Source organism: Ammodytes marinus (genome assembly GCF_949987685.1).
Source record: "Ammodytes marinus genome assembly, chromosome: 8".
Classification (NCBI taxonomy): Eukaryota; Metazoa; Chordata; class Actinopteri; order Uranoscopiformes; family Ammodytidae; genus Ammodytes; species Ammodytes marinus.
In genome coordinates this window covers 18,914,525-18,933,206 of record NC_137212.1, presented here as the reverse complement: position 1 = coordinate 18,933,206, position 18,682 = coordinate 18,914,525, and the positions used below count along the sequence as shown (strand labels likewise).

At 41.8% G+C, this 18,682-nt stretch overlaps 2 protein-coding genes across 6 annotated transcripts in view; both read right to left on the bottom strand.

The window, feature by feature from the left end:
• Positions 1-645: 645 nt before the first annotated feature.
• On the bottom strand, positions 646-15,047 carry cdc34a (cell division cycle 34 homolog a). 2 transcript variants are annotated; one of them, XM_080032743.1, is made up of 6 exons: positions 14,951-15,047; positions 13,834-14,029; positions 5,033-5,119; positions 4,703-4,800; positions 3,560-3,694; positions 646-3,436 (listed from the first exon to the last, which is right to left on the bottom strand). In XM_080032743.1, the coding sequence occupies exons 2-6, from the start codon at positions 14,014-14,016 to the stop codon at positions 3,211-3,213; spliced, it is 729 nt and encodes a 242-aa protein (XP_079888869.1). In that variant the 5' UTR covers positions 14,017-14,029; positions 14,951-15,047; the 3' UTR covers positions 646-3,210. The 2 variants fall into 2 exon arrangements, with proteins under 2 accessions (XP_079888869.1, XP_079888868.1); XM_080032742.1 differs by lacking the exon at positions 14,951-15,047 and having other exon boundaries at positions 13,834-14,283.
• A 757-nt stretch (positions 15,048-15,804) lies between these two features.
• The window catches only part of ap3d1 (adaptor related protein complex 3 subunit delta 1), a 29,549-nt gene continuing 26,671 nt past the window's right edge, over positions 15,805-18,682 (bottom strand). For all 4 annotated transcript variants that reach the window (XM_080032603.1, XM_080032605.1, XM_080032606.1 and 1 more), the window contains one exon: positions 15,805-18,614. In XM_080032603.1, the coding sequence (XP_079888729.1) occupies positions 18,519-18,614 (96 nt within the window). In that variant the 3' untranslated portion in view covers positions 15,805-18,518. The remainder of the gene's footprint in view (positions 18,615-18,682) is intronic.

Here is an 18,682-nt window from a genome sequence, read left to right as displayed (position 1 = left end):
GAGGAATGGCATATTGTGGAGTATTAATAATCAGAGAATACTTGAATCTTAATCTCCTGAACCAATAAAAGGCTTTTCACATGATTCCTGCTCTTTCGGATGAGTGCATGAAGTTTGCGCTTTGTACATTCATCTTTTTTCTATATGTCTATAAAATAAATTGGCACAGAGAGAGGATTTGATTTCATGCCAAGCAGAGCCTAATTAACTTAAGTTAAATAGACAGACCTCACAGAACACACACAAATGTCTTACTGCATCTCCCAAGACTATATTCCGACAGAACATCAGACAAGGAAAAAGAAACCATGTAAATTAAGAAAATGTATTTCCAAATCCCACTTGTATTAGATGAGAGCATGGAAAGCTTCAGGGAAACCTTCTAATTCTCTACCAGCCTTTCTAGCCGGGTGACTCCTGTGTACACATGCACTTTCCTCCCAATGTAGTTCAAACATTAAGTGAAAGTGTAAAAAAAGGATGAGAGTCTTACCTCTCAGAGCTAGCCCTGAGTTTCTTTCTTTCAGTCATTCACTCACTACATTTCAGTGTCTAGAAGAGAGCACATGAGGGAGAAACCAAAGACCTTTACAACCCACAAACTCGACCATTTAAACACCAAAATTCAATAAAAATAAAACAATATCTAATAAAGATCTTTATTTCAGACTTTAAATAGATTTACAAACCATAAAAAAAAGAAATATAAACAAGAAAAAAAAAAAAAAACATCAAGTGATCGTCAAATATCCACATGTGCATATCAAGGTAGATTGTAAACAGTTCTCTGAAGCCGAAAAAGTGAGACTCCCCGGGGTCAGGTTGAACTCAGTGTTGTAAAAGGTTTTGTTGGTTGGATGTTAGTCATTTTTTTTTCTTCCTTTTTCCTGAGGTTCTTTCTGTAATTGACTGCTGGGTTTCGTCCCTCAGTGATGTTTCCACCAATCAGAGCTCAGAGAACTGAGGGGTGACGAGTGGGGAGGAAAGAGGATTAATAAAATAACAGTAGTTTGACAAAATTAAATCCCATTCACCCAAAAACATCAAAAGGGGGGGGGGGAGGGGTAGGATCATTCATGGACAACAGTCTATTAGTTTCTATAGGCTATGAGTACTGATAAGTCATTTCTGAGCATTCAGGGCTTAATGAAAAGGCTTGAATCGTTCCTGTGTGGTGTGCTCTGTCAGTATGGTCCTCCATTACTTTCCCGCTTTTTGATATGTGGGTATGAGAAGTTAGTTTGTACATTTACTCGTTCCTCCATGAACAATTCTGGGTTTCTAACAATCAGGTCGATATTCCTTAGCACTTAATACATATAAGATAGAAAACATTGCAGCTCACACCACAATTTATAAATCAAAGATTACATCAAAACAGTAAAAGAAGCCCCCCCCACCCAAAAAAAAAACAAGGAAAAAAAAACAGACAACCCTTAGCCCAATTCACAATGCAACAGTTTCAGATGAAAATTTAGTAGAGGACCTTTGTCCTTGGACACAATCGACCCTTATAGCAGATCCTAAATCCAATCACATTATTACAGCATGCTGGTGAAGAACCACCGTCTCCTTTTCATGCGCAAAAAGGTCAACCCTATACCCATGCCTTCCCCTTTCTGCACTTCTTCTCCACATCTTATAAACAATCAACAAATATTAACACACACGCGCGCGCGCACACACACACAACGGAAACATGGTTACAGCAATGTTTAAAGTTTCATCGAAAATACTGCTGGATGGTGATAATAGGTATCGAGTGTGCAACAGAGCACTCCTGGCAGTTTGGAGAGAAAAAAAATCTTGTCAGTCTACACACTCATCAGGTCTCTGAATCATTGTTTCAGGTGAGTCAAGATGGCTGCGGCCCAGTTGAGCGTTTCAGAAGGGGGAGGGAAGGAGGGGAGGCCTGCACACACAGTCACCAATAGGGGGCGAGCTCAGATGGCAGCTAGTGTGCAAGATCACTCTACTTGTGCTACTCTTGAGTTAGAATAACACACCACCAAACATAAAGACAGATATGACTACACAGGTCCATCCCTAACCGAGGACACAGTCAGTCTGAACCACTCACAGGGTCCAGGTCAGACTGCTGAAAGGCTCAGATCTACTGCCACGTTTAAAGCACTGCATATTAAGTAGGTTCAAGCACTGACTGCATAGGTGTTTTTTTGTTTGTTTAAATACAGTACATTGGATATCAAGAGGAGCAGCAGGCTCAGCTAGCTGTTTCTTAATGCATCCAGGCCACTAGTAGCACATGCTTGCAGGATAAAGGCTGCGTGGCAGTCGGTAGAGGACGTTTGTGGGATTCTGATCTACATTCCATGCTTTAGTTCAGCTGTTGGATCTCACCTTTCTCACTCACACCCCGGACAAAATCGGACAGGGGCCGCTATTAATAAGTTGAAACTTGTTCCATCAGGAGGACGCCGTTTGCACTGCATGCCCCCCCTCTCCCTATATCCCATATCATTCTTGGTAATATCGGGGAGCAAGGGAAGGCACAAGGGAGTGTGAACAAAGTTTTGAAACGGATAAACTTCCCTGTTTAGAGCAGCACAAGCCCTGAGGCTCAAAAGAAGAAAGAAAGAAAAAAGTTCAGGTCACACACATGGCTCAGCGGCTGGATGTGACTCAGCTGTACGCCAGTTTATTTTTTCTTTGCAAATTGCCCTCTGCTGGTTTGACTCTGATCTGACCTGTGACGTTCCATTCCAACCCAGCTGATGGTGATGTCCGGAGAAGGCGTCGCCATTCCTCGGACAGATTTTCTACAGGAAACTTGGCCATCAGATAGGATTTGTTCCAATCAAGGCCTGAGGAAGAAACAGATCTCGGAGCTAATGTGGACATTTTAAACCAGTTCTCAGTACTGTTACTGTAAGTTGTGCTGTTTATCATGTGTGTAACCCCTTACTCAAACAACATACGAAAAAGTAACAGAAACATGTTTGAAACCAAAAAAACAACAACTCTTTAGCTTTCTTTTTCTTCGATGCATCAGGTTTAGTGTGCATAATGTGACTGCACATGACAGAAGGTTGAGCGGGTGGTGATGAAGGGGTTTGGTGGGATTAAGGAAGAGGGGTGTGGGGGGGAGTGGGGTAATTAAAGTTCAATCCTTGACAAGACAGGGAGGGTGTGTGAGGACAAGGTGAGGGCAGTGACTGGTCAGGGGCATCACAGGAAGCCAGGGTCAGGTCAGGAGTCTTCGGTGCCCGAGTCGTCGTCGTCATAGCAACAGTCCTCGTTGTCCTCCTCGTCATCATCGTCCAGCTCTTCTTCATCGTCATAGTAATCATCGTAGAGCAGGTTAGAGCCGTCGTCAGTGGGGGGGACTTGGGTGCGGACGCAGTACTCGTCTAATGTGATGGGAACCTTGACACCGTCCCGCTCTGCCTCAGCTTTGGTAGACAGCACCTGCTTCCTGGGGAGGACAGAGACAGAGAGAAAATCAAGCTAGGCCACACAGCTTGTTCAGTACTGGTACCCCATGTACCCGCTTCTCTAGCATGGAACATATGTGCGTTTCTCCCTCTCCATTGGGTACCTGATGATCTCGATGTACTCTCGGTCCTTGCCCTTGCTGTCCCTCCACTTGCGGTACATGACGGACGCGTCCACGTTGGCCGGGGAGGAGGTGTTGGGCTCGTTCAGCAGAGAGATCACGCTGAGCAGGATGGTCCTGAGAGAGACATGAGACAAAGTGTGGAAAAGAGATTGAAATACAGGATTGAAATACAGGACAGAGGGACACAGGGTGAGGTGGGGAACGGTAGGGAAGGGAAGGTGGAGGTAAGACGAGACAAGGGACATTGAGAGGTCGGGACAAAGGGGTTTACGCAGAAAGAAAGAAAGAAAGAAAGAAAGAAAGAAAGAAAGAAAGAAAGAAAGAAAGAAAGAAAGAAAGAAAGAAAGAAAGAAAGAAAGAAAGAAAGAAAGAAAGAAAGAAAGAAAGAAAGAAAGAAAGAAAGAAAGGAAGAAAGAAAGAAAGAAAGAAAGAAAGAAAGAAAGAGGGATGAATGGGGCCTGCTAAACCCCTGAACATCCATTTCTATCGGTTGATTTCAGCTCTTAGCTATACAAAATATGGGACTGTTGTTGTGTTAGCTCAGGGGCAACATGAGGGTCAATTACTGAGGACCCACTTATATCCAGCTAGGGGCTAAGCTAAGCTTAGCTTAAAGCTAAGGAGAGAAAAAGAGAAAAAGAAAGCAGCAGGTGTTCCATAAATTAAATCTGTCAAGTTAATAGAAAAAATATATTATTTTATGTATATGAATAAAATAAAGTATGATAATTACTAAAGTAAGTGTGACTTTTTTATTATGTTGGGATGTTTATCGCATTTATATGGCAGCAAGTTAGTAAATAGTTGAGAGAAGTTCTCAAAAAACTTTTCAGCTGCTTCAGTGAACAATAACTAATAATGCTTGGACTAACCCATGAGGAAGGAAACTACAGAAATCATTTGCATGTTGACCATGTTGAAGAAAATGCATCAATCAAAATGCTGGAAATGATCGTCTCATTTTAATACCATGCTGATCTTTGACAAGAAATGCAGTATTGTGGACAGAGACACGATAAAAAGAAAAAAAAATCCATTTGACAATGGAGGGCAAAACAATGGTGAACAGTTTTTTTTGTCTCCTTAACAAAAACAAGCGAGAATGGAAACGATGTCACGTACCTGACGTTCTGTGTAGGGTTCCACCTTTCTGAAGGCAACTCCCCGCTCTGTGGGTCGTCTATTGGTGGGTGCAGGATTGAGATGCATACATCACCGTTCTAGGTAAAAAAAAAAAAAAAAGAGAATACACCAACATGTTAGGAGAAAAATTGAAGATCGAAATACTAGGATTGGACACAGTTGCGTTTTTCAATGTCTGAATATTTCAACATCCTTCAAACTCAGTCTTATGACTAATAAAACATATTTATATAACACTAGCTTAACTGGTCTATTATCAGAGGCGACTTCTGCGTGTTGTGTCCAAGCATTGATACTGCTCACTCTTACCTCATAAATGTTGGGGTGCCACATTTTGGTGAGGAAGCGGAAAGCAGGTGGACAGTACGGGTAGTCGACGGGGAACTTGATCCGAGCCTGACGGCAAGAGGAGACTCATGTTAGTAATGCAAAAGGCAGGCAGCTTCTAAAGAGAGACAAGTCAAGACTGCGTCCCTCCAGACTTTTACTGCCTGGGAGAACCAGCCTTAGCGACTCAAATGTACTAGGAAAGTAAAAGGGTGATTCCTTGGGCTATAGTTAGGACGCTGCACGTCATTTTAGCACATTAATAGTGTTGTTTGCTTAGAGAGAACCTAGCCAACATACATAACACAACTACTCTGCGGGTGGAAATTAATTCGGAATGCAAGTCTGTACAATGACACACCATGTGGCTCCTCGATGACAATCGATTGTGCTTCAACAGTGACAGAGAAACCTATATATAGTAGCTGTAGAGTCATGGCAAACCATACTGATGTGGCTGAGCATGGAGGAGCTATGGTGACAGTGTAATGTAATATGTAGTGGAGGCAGGGAGGGAGGGAGGCTTGCAGTGCATTCAGCTGCTGAGTGTGTGGGGCTTACAGAGACACCGTTGGATGGGTGAGGGGGTGGTGGTGCTGGTATAAAGACATTGTGAGGGTTTTTTCTTCTCCAGCTGTCACTGCAACCACAGACAATCCACTACTCACGCCGTGTTCTGCTCTTATATGTTCTCACGCTGAAACCCCCTCCCAGACAGACACACAATAAACCCTGCTAAGTGTGGAGGGCCCCTCCTCTCGTTCCATAAGGCGTGCCATGGGAGGGACGGGGGACACCGACTACACTGATTACACACACACACACACACACACACACACAAAACCTTCTGCTGATCCCTCCCTCCCCTCAAGTCATACACAAATACACACACATTTGCTGATTCGGCTTGGTCAGCTGCTTGTCCAATGAGCAGGAGGCTGGGGGATCTGCTGCATGTGAGCATGGAGGTGGTGCAGTGGTATTGGGAGGGAGGAAGCGGGGGATTTTACTTGGAATAAAGGGGGTTGTGCTGCTCTGTGTATAATACTTGTGCTTGAGTCTCTAAACTGTGTGTCAGTGTGTCCTGAACTACCGTTCATTTACAGAGCAATCAACATTTGTTACCTAAAAACTAGAGTGGAAAGGAAACATTGACACAGTCCGGAGAGAATGCTGGTTGTAGAAAAAAATAAAAATATCCCAGGGTTCGACTGACCCAGCCAGAAAGCTGGCGGCCTTTCAGAGTGCAGGGTTCAAGCCGACATTTCACACGTTACAAGCTGGCAACAGTGCAACACAAAGCAGCCAGTTAAAGGAGCTGAGGATGTGTTTGTGTGTGTGTGGGGGGAATTGGGGGGCAAAAAATAAAAAGTCTTATCTTGTATTTGTGGAAAAGCTCACCCTCCCTTCCTCCTCATTGTGTCCAACTGACTGTCAAATGTCTGTGTCAGTTTACAATACAGAGCCTGTTTTTTATTGACCCCAATACGATGAGCGGACAGCTACAGCGTTGGCCAGTGAGGGTGCTTTGAATAAACCCCCCTTATCAGCAGTCATCAAGCATTTGTTTCAGAAAACTTCCATTGGTCAGAGTTGTTTATGTTTCTGCGTATTTCAGATTGGATCTGTCTAACAAAACAGACTGTTAATGAGGTTTAAACTTGCAAACACCACCAATGTTGCCTCCCTTTGGCAAAGAACTGTCAATCCATCCAGTGTCCTCTGAACTTTTTCCACCTGTGCAAAGTAAACCAGAACAGTCCATCTTTGGTGAAACAAAGGGAAATGATACAGGCTACTCAGCATTGCTGCTTTCATTACAAAGGCTCTTTAAGCTCTTTACATATTTGAATAACAAAATGTTCCTATATCTCACTTTGTAGCCTCTTGCTGGGAGACCTAGCTAATAGCTAGCTATGCATCAATAATACTTTCCATAAAAAGGCTTTCTCCATCACAATCTTGTGGGCGCTGAAGCAAGTCATGAGTAAAGCAGGAAGTTGGGGAAATGCATTAAAGGTGAAGTAAGAGGTTTATTTATGTTAATATAAGTGTTAAATCACTCTTTATTAATACAGTGATCACTTACATAATGTGTGCGTTTCATAAAGCCAATCTCTCAGTCAGCTGCTTTGCATGTAATCGGCAAATAAACATATTGGAGTATCCCGAAATTTTTATCCAATCAGAAGAGAGAACGCTACAAACCGATACTCGTCTCAGTCATACATACTATATACACTCCACTCCCAATGTCTGTTTTGATGGTTTTTAATCATGTTTTATCACACTTATGGATCCGAGATGATGCTAGATAACTCACTGCTTGAAGACCGCAATGCATTAATGTGGAGACGTAGGGACAAGCGAGGGGACTGCTAACTGCAGTAACTGACAGGAAGTTAGCTAAAATAACCATTCCGCTTACAGCACCTTTAAGGACAAGTAGGAGCAGATCCCTATAAGAAGGTAATAGCATGATTTCTCAATGAAGCTTACACCGGGAGGCTTTCAAACCGTATTCATTTTAACACAATGCCACAAACTATGGAAAACAATACAATGCATGCGGTTACTACTGAGAATGCCAAGATGCAATATAAATAAATGGACTAAGTCAGAAGGCTGGTGCAGCAGGGAAAGAGGCATGTTGCTAGCGGTCTTACCGGCAACAAATATAGCTTTTAAACCTCTGTAATCAGACAACTTGTGCTATAGGCCTATCCAGGCAACATTGGCGTTAGCAGGCCATATTGTAGATCATGAACCCCACAAGAAGATTCCAGGTGACACTGGCAACAGGGGAAAGACTGAAACTCTTAACCTGCCAACCCTGGTGACACCAAACCCTGGATGATGGAGGGAGGATAGGACGAAGTGTGACAGAGCTGGGCAGAACAAAGACAGGCTGCTTGGTTTGGCTCATTTCCTCTGCAGGAGGGAGGAGCTTGTCTTCCAGCTCCTCGGAGAAGAGAGAGGAGCATCCAGAAGGCCCATATCAGCTTTCTCTTTGGATCACACCCATTTAAAACAAAATAAAAAAGGTACACATTTGAATAGATCTATATCATGGTTCCTGTACTTATTATTTACTCACTTATATTAATCTTTACTATACAATGCTCTCTGTGTTTTTCACTTCAGATTAGGGCCCATTTAATCGGCCAATTATAGCACATCTCCGAAAAATCGGCATCGGCAAAATGGCCGCCGATTTTTTGCCGATTTTTTTTTTTATTTTTTTTATTCCAGCAATCATGTTGAGTGAGATGCATTGCTGCCCTGGAGGTAGCCTTATAGCATATTAACAGCAGCAGCAGGGGTGTTGTAATACATTGGATTAATTCACACTTCAGAGTTCCACCAATAGCAGAGTCATTGGTCATCCCTCGATTGTTAATAGTAGTTGATATTACTATAGTTATTATATAGAATTTATATGGTGCTTTATTGGAGGTCATTCAAAAACACTTTACATCAAACATATAGAAAATCATACTTATAGAAAAAGAAGGTTTGGAGTGGAGTCTGGTGTAATTATGCTTTCTTAAAGAGGTGAGTGTTGAGTTGACTTTTGAATGAGTTTATTTAGTCTGAGATGCTGATGTTTGGAGGGAGGGAGTTCCAGAGGGTTGGGTGCAGTTACATAAAATGCTTAATGTCTGAGTTAAAAAATGCGTCATGTCACTTTAGACATATTTGTAACACTTTATTTTTTTTTTAGATAATGCATATTTCAATAAATAAAAAGTTCCTGTACCCCTATTGGCAGTAACAAGTATTTATATATATTTAAGGGTTCAAAAAAGTAGTTTTTTTCAATATATATTTATGGGATTAAAAAATAAAATAATCGGCCGATTTAATCGTTATCGCAATTTTTCTCAGAACATAATCGGCATCGGCATCCAAAAATCCATATCGGTCGGGCCCTACTTCAGATACAGCATTTCAAACAAGATCTAGGCTCTTCACAAAGTGCCAGCCTCAGCACAGTTGCTGCAGCAATGCTAGAGCTGACTTGCACGTCACCGCGCCTCATAGTTAGACCATACACATTATATAATTAACAGTATCTGGGGTCAGCAGGTGATTCTTTCTGGATGGCTCATTTCAGCAGTGGACAGGAAGTGCAGCCAGTTCCCTGCCTAAAAAAAGAGAAAAATCCTCTAGTATGTACAAATCTTTCTTGACTTCACGAATCGTACTTGAAGAGAGAACAGGAGTGAACAAAGTAAACCAGGTCAATGCGAAGACCCTGAACAGAACAAATCACTCCGTTCTCCCTGTGCACCTCTTTACCTTCTCTACAGACTTTTTTCTTCTACACACCCCACACTCGCACTAAATGACAAGAAAAAAGGAACAAATTCCATTGCCAACCCCCCCCCCCCCCTCCCCCACACATACACACACACACACACACGTCCCAGATTATCATGTGCATTCCCAACAGACCCCTGCCTCATTAACTAAACCCGGGAGGAGGGCGTTGAGAAGAAGGAAACGGATCAAAAGCTGAAGTTATGTTACAAACTGAATATTAGCGTGGTTTCAGAGATAGAACTGCATCACTGGTGGTGACCCATACACAGGAAGAGAGAAAAATAACACATGCCCCCACAGCTTCAGGGGACAGTTTTAACTGTCTGCAAGGGCCTCACGCTCACCTCTATTAACGGCAGGCTCTCCTTTCAAAAAAGGGGCACCACCGCAAGGACCGGCTCCTCTGCCTGCTCTTGATCTGCCCTCACCGTATTCCTTCTTCTTTCCTCATCCCTGCTCTGCTCTGGTTTCTCTGCAACACAGCCAGGGGGGAGACGGACATGACTCCGGCCCCTGCCAAGCCCTCTGCACCGCGGTTTCAGGTCGTCTTGTCCGTATCCTCCCTTCCACTGCAAGGCTAACATGGAGCTGGTACCAATGATGTAGCATGCAACCAAGGAAGAAGGGAGGAAAAGAGGAGGGCAGCCACAAACACAGAGTCAGCATCTAAGAACAGAACTGAGTGTCTGTGGACAGCTTGTCAGGAGACAGGCAGGCCCAGCCCAAAACCAAAGGGCAACACCCCTCTTTATCATGCTCGCTGTTGAGGAAGTGGTCTCTGTCAGTGTTAACTAAGCCACGCAGGAAAACGGATCCACTCAGATATGAAAGATGGTCTGTTTTATATTTTGGAAGGTGAAGTGACCACATTGGCATCGTAATTACACAAAACAAAAATTACAATAAGAAGTAGCCATTTGCTGACACAGCACACACACACACACACACACACGCACACACACACACACACACACACACACACACACACACACACACACACACACACACACACACACAAACAAAAATTGGAAACTTTTAAAGTAAAATGTATCAATCTGGTGCATTTTGAGAAGAATACTAAGGCTAAATCAGCTGCGTCCTATGTGAGCTATTTAGTACTATTTTCTGGAATAATTTGGGGACACAGAATTACCAAAAAGCAGAAAGAATTTTTTTTACACGTTTAAAAAATCTCTCCGTGAAGTATTTTTATTTAATTTTTTAATACAGTATACCTCAATATAGGCCCCTGCTCTTCGTAGCCACGAACAATGTAATTTAAAAAATATCAAATTTACTGGTGCCAGATCTCTGTATGCCCCCCCCTACCTACTAAGGTTAGGGGCCTATAATGAGCCAGTCAATTGTTTATTTTTTTAAATAAAGTTGTTCAGGGTCTTCAAAGATTAGGAGCCTATATTGAGCCAGTAAGTTTTTTTTTTTTTTTTTTTTTTTTTTTAAGAATGCCTTCGCGATCTACCCACAATGCGATCGACGTAATGGGCACCCCTGCTTTAGGTTCTGCCACAGCAGCATAGTGCAGCGCTGTCACTGAACACACTAACAGCACAGTTTCTGTTGTGCAACAGACAACAACAAGGTGACCACACCACAGTTGTGTATAAACCTTTTCCTGCTATTCTAGTGCTGTGTGACACAAAAGAGAGCATGAAGAGGTCAAATCTACAAATGTAAACTGACAGAGTCTGGTGTCACAGGAAAAAAAGAGCAATGTTGTAGTTCTAAGGTGGAGTTTATGGACCTGCACAAGTCTTAAAGGCCGTCCGTGTTGTTGACAGAATGCCCGTTAAGGGCCTCAGGGAAAGCCCAATGATTACATTTAGTTTGTTGAGTACAGAGTCCATTGGAACAAAGATGAAAATAATATGGATTATTTCACCATATGCAGAAAAGTGCAGTGATCCGCCACATTTACTACTATTTCTCTTACAGAAAAAAAAAATTACTTTTCATTGACATTAAAACATTTCGAGATGCACCTGTACAAAGTACAAAGTGAGAAAATAAATGTGGAACTGTTCGGACCCACAAACTACCAATTCTTAAAATACACTTACCCTGTACGAATGAAAGTGACATACACTGCTGCAAACAAGACGTTTTCTTTGAATATTTATTACAAATTCTACATTTTCAAAGTAACAGACAAAACCATTTCAAGAAAATATATTTTCCTGAGACTAAACAAACCTAATTGGCTACAGATCTATAATTAATTGTATAAACATAGCCTGCATATTTCATATATGTGTATTTCTCAAACCTATAACTTCAATTCACAGACAAAGAAGAAAAGTAGGACTATTTGACTAAATGACACTGTAGTCCTTTATATGCAGGCTAATAAAAATTAAGCAATAAACAGATCATGGAATAACTGTTGAACACCTCGATTTACGATCGAAGTGACAGCTGACTGAACAAATAAGGCGACAGGATAAGTTAAACCTCCATGGTAACTTATGTCCCTCTGCTTTTGTGCAAAAGAATCATGACTAAAGGAGGCCAGGATAACCAAAATATCCTGGCTTAATCCCTTATCTTGGTTTTGTGCAATTGGCCCAGGACAGTTGTTTAATGTAATATTGCCACAGTCATAATGCTATGCATTCATCATGTTGTGACACTTTAAGAGAAACTCCCATGTGAAATAAATACCTGACTCAGCCAAGTTTTGCGTGACATCATTGCCCATGCCCTGTTTCGGCTGAGCACGCAGTGGCAGCATGTCATAACAGCTTGTTTGTTTGGGTAACCTGCTCAGAACAGCCCCCCCCCCCGCCTTTCTCTTCTTTTCTTTTTGTTAAAATATGGCAAACTGGTTGGATAGGCTCCCAGCACGGAACAATGAGTCACAACCATGCGGTGGATTTCACAGTGATACTGTGGATTCCTGTCCCGACAAAGGAATCCTGTGCAAAGCAGCAGCAGCACCCACACACTGACACACTGAATGCTGTCTACGGTAGTCTGGCCCGGCCGGGGCCCTGCACTGGTGAAAAAGACCAGAGGCAAAACTAACAGGAGGCTTGCTCAAGAAGTGGAAAACATTGTGCAAGCTCAAGTGCTGGTTTACAAATAGAAAGCTGTTGCAATATGCTCGAAAATCTAAACACAGTGGGAGCCTTAGCCCATGACAAAAAGCCCCATTAAAAAAAAAAGAGAGACTGACACAAAATTTGAGTATGTTGTTGACAACTTTTGTTTGCTACGCAGGATCCAGGCCTATATCATTCTTGTATTTTTCTCAGAAAGACAGGAACATTATCCCATCTTAATAAAAGCTCATTATTGAATTTTTTTTCGTCTGTCCAATAAAGTAATAATCTTCTAGGGCAAATTGGAAGCCACCCTAAAAACTTTTTTTACTTTGTCAGACAAAGACATGAATCTAAACAAATGCAATGCTATTATGTTTACAATGCTTTAGAGAAGGACTTAAAGTGAGTCTAAAATTAGCTAGCCTACTGTAGCTCCAACTCCGACACAAGAAACACTAAATACAAACAGCCAGTAGTAAACTGGTCAAGGGTCAAAGTGAAGGGGCCAGGAAAATAAATGTATAGCTGACATACTTGTCAATCTTAAAATAAAAAAAAACTTAAAAACAAGCCTTTACGTGTTAGCATTTTTTGTTTTATTTTTTAACCAGGACAAATAAGAAGTGTATAACTTGATGGAGGCATGGTAAACCAGTGTCAACTCTCTTCGTCAACAATCCAAAATACCCCAAAAACAGGAACAACCAACACTTCTTCTCTCTCAGTGGAGGAAGTATGCTTGAAAACAAATCAAACAGCCTGACGTGTGAGCTACCATAAGTTTACAAGCATACAAGACTGGGGCTGTCCACATTTAAAAAAAGCAAGGTCACCATGCTTTATTGATTGGCTCTTTTCAGTTCATTAGACTAAACGAACAGAAGAAAAACCTACTCAACCCAGGGCCTGTTGATTGGCAAGTGACACAAACACAAAGAGGGGAAATGATTGAATTAGCTTGATGATGAGTTTGGGCTTTTCACAGTGCTGTTACAGCTCGAGGCGGTTATGCAAACAAACCTTTGTGTTACACGCTAACACACCAAAAACTAACTCTGCCAAACGTTTGATCATGTGTCCACTCACTGTCAACGAGGGGGGACCTCCATTAATCTGAATTGTAGGGGGGGACATAGGCCTTAGGAGAGAGAGTAAGTTTGAATGTCTAAAAGCTGGCAACACAACACTTGAGTAATCTTGATTACGGGAGTTGGTTTAAAGTTGAACAAAGAAGTGTTTTATCGCAGACACCAGGAACAACATCAACGTTATTAACTGTTACCTGCTGCTGTCAGAATGGGTAACTTGGAGGCAAAGGTTAACCGTTGGGCTTTAAAATAAATGTAGGCTAATACAGAACAATAGGAGCACTGCTAGCTAACATTAGCTACTCACCTTAAAATAACCACCCTCGTAGTGTGTATTTGGTGGTCCGAATATCGCTACTTCCCAGTTGTACATGTCCGACTCGTCCACCAAAGTTATCTTGAACCCTTCGACCGGCTCATCTTGCAGACTTTTCATCTCCAGCATTAATGCTTTCTGGGAACTGGCTACATGGTGTCCATGCTGAGCCATGTTCCACAACGACCTGTGTAGAAATATATATATATCTATATATATAGATATATATATATCTATATAAATATATATATCAGCAACCCACCACAGCTGTGACTGACTGCGAGTAAGGACAAAGCTAGCTCGTTAGAAACAATAGCTCTCCGTAGTGGGAGCGAAGCCTTTTCCGCACAGGAACGCGTTAACGTTTGTTTCCGTTAGTACAGTTCCAAAACAGGATCTAAAAAAATCGCGGCTGTGCTTTATTTGGTCAGAGCTGGTGCGGCTTCCTCTGTTGTTGTGAACAAACCCGGGGAGCCCCAGGTACCATCTGAAACTACTCTTATCAAGTCACTCACACGGACCACTCCATTTCCGTCTCCAGCTTTCGAAATAAGAGCTAATTTTTTCACTATTTTGAACACGTTCTATTCAGCTCAATGTTATTCTTAATATTATGAAAAGGAATGGATGTTTTATGTATTGCAGTTCATTAGTCCACAGTGAATAAATAAAACACATGCGAGTGTGGGCTCATACATGCCTATTTAAAATTATTCAACACAGCAAGGCAGTTGGGAACATTAACAGTCACACACATATGACTTGCACTTGTTTTGAGCAATATTCTGAACTCACACATTATATTTTTAACCTGTTACCAAAATATAGGCTATTATAAAGCTATACAAGTTTCATTGTCTAACAGGTCAGCAGACACACGTTTAAAATGTCGAGTAACCTTTTGCAGAAGATAGTGAACACTTCGTTGTGGTTTTATTTAGCAAGTTAATACAGGAAGCGTATCTCGCATAATTTGCTTAACAGTGATGCTAACGAAAGCTAGCTCGCCTCCTCTTTCGGGTGTTGCCATTACACTTAAAATAAGTTAGGCTGAGCGACCCTTTGCGCTCAAAGTAACTACTTGCACATAATACAATAAAGTCCAAACCTGCGGCTTTTTCTGTTGAACTTTACTCAACTCAGCTGCTCCCTGTCAGTCAGTAAAGACTCTGAGGTGTTGGTTATTTCTGCTGTCGCGCAAGGCCTTCTGGGAATTGAGGTTCTAGCGGTACATGTTATATTTATTTATATATTTATCAAACATTCAAGTGTGCAAATAATAGTCCGTGTAATTATACAAAAAAATTAGAAACACAGACTACATTTTACTTCTATCATTGTGAAAGTCCTTGTTGGAAATGCTGCATTCCCTAGCCTCCTTTCCATGGGCCTAGAAAGAAAGCTCCTTACCCTAACCTTAACCATCAAAACTATGCCCACCAACCCAGACTGACTAATCGAAGGCTACATTCTGGGCAATATATCCTTACTTTACAAAACTGTCCTCACTCCCAAGGATAAAAACTCATCTTGGTCCTCACAAAGGTGGATTTAGGCTACAACTACACAAAAACACACATTTCTGTAACAATTTGTTGATTTCTCAAACAAAATGTATTTTTACAATAAATGTTTAGCACATTCATGTGCGCCTGCGTTCTCTCTCTCTCTCACACACACACACACACACACACACACACACACACACACACACACACACACACACACACATTTCTGTAACAATTTGTTGATTTCTCAAACAAAATGTATTTTTACAATAAATGTTTAGCACATTCATGTGCGCCTGCGTTCTCTCTCTCTCACACACACACACACACACACACACACACACACACACACACACACACACACACACACACACACACACACACACACACACACACACACACACACACACACACACACACACACACACACACACACAAGTAGCTTCTTATAGCCTTTATTTTTTATTTGGGTGGACTTTCTTTTTAAAGGGAATGTAGATAATTTATGTTGTCCCCTTTTTTAAAACATTTTACATTGTACAGCTTGATAATTGAATATGGAGAAATAAAAAGACACAACCTTCAAAAATCAGAGTCATACGAGAGTATATTTCAATGACACAAGCCAAACTCACTACAACTGAACCATTAGAGAATTAAGACAGAGTGGGTTGTCCTTCAGTACACTGTTTCCACATGGCCTGTACTACTCCAGCCTTTATCCAACCCCGATGCCCTCAGTGTCATGACACCAAATAGAACCCCCTTCCTTCCCCTGTTTAATAATTTAAAACATTCAACGATCTCACTTGTTTTTTTTTAAATTGTCTGAACTTAGAATAGATAAAAACACAATACAATCAAGAAGAGAGAATGGTCAAGTAAACTTTTTTTTAAAAGCTATGAAGAAAAAGAACAAAATGGAATGGGTTTTGTTTATGTAAGCATGTCGAAGGAACAGAAAAAAGGGAAATAAAAAAAAGTATACATTCCTAATCATGCAATATACAAATTTGAATCAAATATGCACAGAAAAAAAAATTAGGACAGTATGATTAGAGTTGTTTTCAGTTTCACTTATATCAGTAATTTTCAGGAACAGGGAACACATACATACATACTTATTTTCTATAGACATTCCTGAAGTACAGCTGATCACCTCTGTAATCGGACTCTACTACAGGAGAGATGACCTCATGGAATGGCTGACCCGACCTTCAGGTCAGACATCATAGTTATCTACAATTGCAGACTGATGTAAGGAGGGCCTTACCAAGTAAATATGATCAGAGACGCTACCGAGTCAGTTTCTTTTTTTTTTTTTAAATCTTGCTACTACTAGGTTAAGTTGTGCTGGATGCCAGGTAGTGACTTCAGACATGAATGACACAATCTAAAAACTTCAAAGTACCTCTGAGTGAGTTGTAAGAGGCCATTTCTTTTCAAATGGCCTTGAATGTTCACCATAACATGTCAATGCACCAAAAAAAAAAAAAAAAAAATGGCAAGGCAGTTTCTGAGGGGAACATTGGGGTTTTTCTAGGTGTCAGCCACCTCAGGTGCAGCAACTGTGATGCAGCCGTCAAAGTGACACAGGAGTAGACGTTTCACATGACTTGAGGTGAAGACGGACATTACTGCATTCTGCCGTTAACACCGTGGATGCTTCCTGATATTGGAAACCACGTCGCCTAATACTGATTGAAAGGGACCCTAAAACCACTGACCAACTTTACTCTAATATCAGAGAACTTCAGCAACGAGATATGCAGGCCATACCATTGGTTTAAAAAAATGAAAGACGGGTTGATTGTGTAACTGTGTCTTCCCTTAGCCAGTTATAGTTTGACTTTTTAACAAAACTAAACTAAAAAAGTGGAGGCAGGACACTGATGTAACATCTCTCTTTATGCCAAAATATTCTGTCACAGACTTGATCATGTGGTGACACAAATGAGGGCCCTCAGCACCATAGCGGATAGAATTAACATCATCTTTCTCTGTATAACAATATATCATCTTCTGTACAACTGACCAGACCATCTGAGACTCAAACAGTCTCTTGTCCCCATCATTCTCTTTGATTCATGGACGTCATGATATGTAGGAAGTTCTTTGGGGGGGTGGGGGGGTCAAACTGCAGCTTAGCACAGTTGATTAGGGAGAAGATATATTGAAGGAGGGAGGTGGGGCTCTACCAGACTCATGATGCATTGGAGTAGGTCAGGCTGCACGGCTAAAGGCACAGAGCAAAAACCCCTGATCTACTGTACAAATCCACTCTTAGTGCCACACAAGGATTTTGTTAAACTAAAACTAGCAGATCTCCTCTGAGGCTTGCCAAAAGGCAAGTAGGGCAATGGCTCTTAAAGACATCTAAAACTGCCCCCATGCCTGTGTAGCTTTGGTTATGGTCTCTGCACTGTTCTCCCTGCAGCTGCTCAGTGTCCGGTCCGGTGTTGTGCGAGCAAGTTAGAATCCCCATTCTTTCAGCATGGAACAGTCTGAGAAAGAGTCAGATAAGTGATTTCTTTCCAGGCCGACACAGACGAGCAGCACACTGATGTTTAGTGAGTGGAAAGGAAGGGGCGAGACAAAAGGCGCAGACAGGCTTCAGACAAAAAAGAAAAAGAGACAAAACAACAAAGAAAACAAACCAAAGACAACAACAAAAAACTTCAAACAGTAAAAACACAATTCAACCATTAACAGCAAAAGTCCAGTTGTCCACATTACATTACATGACTGTCACAGACCGAATTGCCGACAGAGTGGAGGGTGGTGAGGCGCACAGGAAAGAGCAGAGGACACAGTGCCTCCAGAAACAGGAGCTCAGTATAGAGTCAAAGTCAGGGAGGAACAGGGAGGCTCTTTTTTGACAAAGTAAAAGTAAAATTGCAGGCGGCGCATGTACACGGTGAGTCTGTAAAACAACATCGAGTGTCAGGAGTGACCACAGAGCTCATAGTGCAGAGAAAGAACAGAGTGTGGGGACACCGAAGAAGAAGAAAGAGTTGGTAAGAGGAAAGGAAATCTTGCGAATCTGAGGACTAATAAATAGGGCAATACTGTAAGTGCCAGCCGCAGTGTTTCGTAACATGATTATGGTGTGTTTCAGCAGGGAGGAGGGGGTGGCATGGTCGAGGGGGTGGGGACTGTCGGACACAATCAGCACTGAGAGAAGGTCTGCTTGATCTCATCCAGCACATTCCCCAGCAGCGTCGGCTCGTCACATTTGGCGTCAATGGAAACCGTCTCACCAGACTGGGAGGGTGTGAGAAGGAGAGTGAGAAAATCAAGGTCAAGATCTAAAAGTTGGCTTTAAAAAACAA

Coding starts and splice junctions, on each gene's coding strand:
- cdc34a (XM_080032743.1), bottom strand. CDS start 14,016: ATGGCTCAGCATGGACACCATGTAGCCAGTTCCCAGAAAGCATTAATG. Junction 3,695..4,702: donor AACCCTACACAGAACGTCAG/GTACGTGACATC, acceptor TGTCTCTCTCAG/GACCATCCTGCTCAGCGTGA. Junction 3,437..3,559: donor GAGTACATCGAGATCATCAG/GTACCCAATGGA, acceptor TGTCCTCCCCAG/GAAGCAGGTGCTGTCTACCA.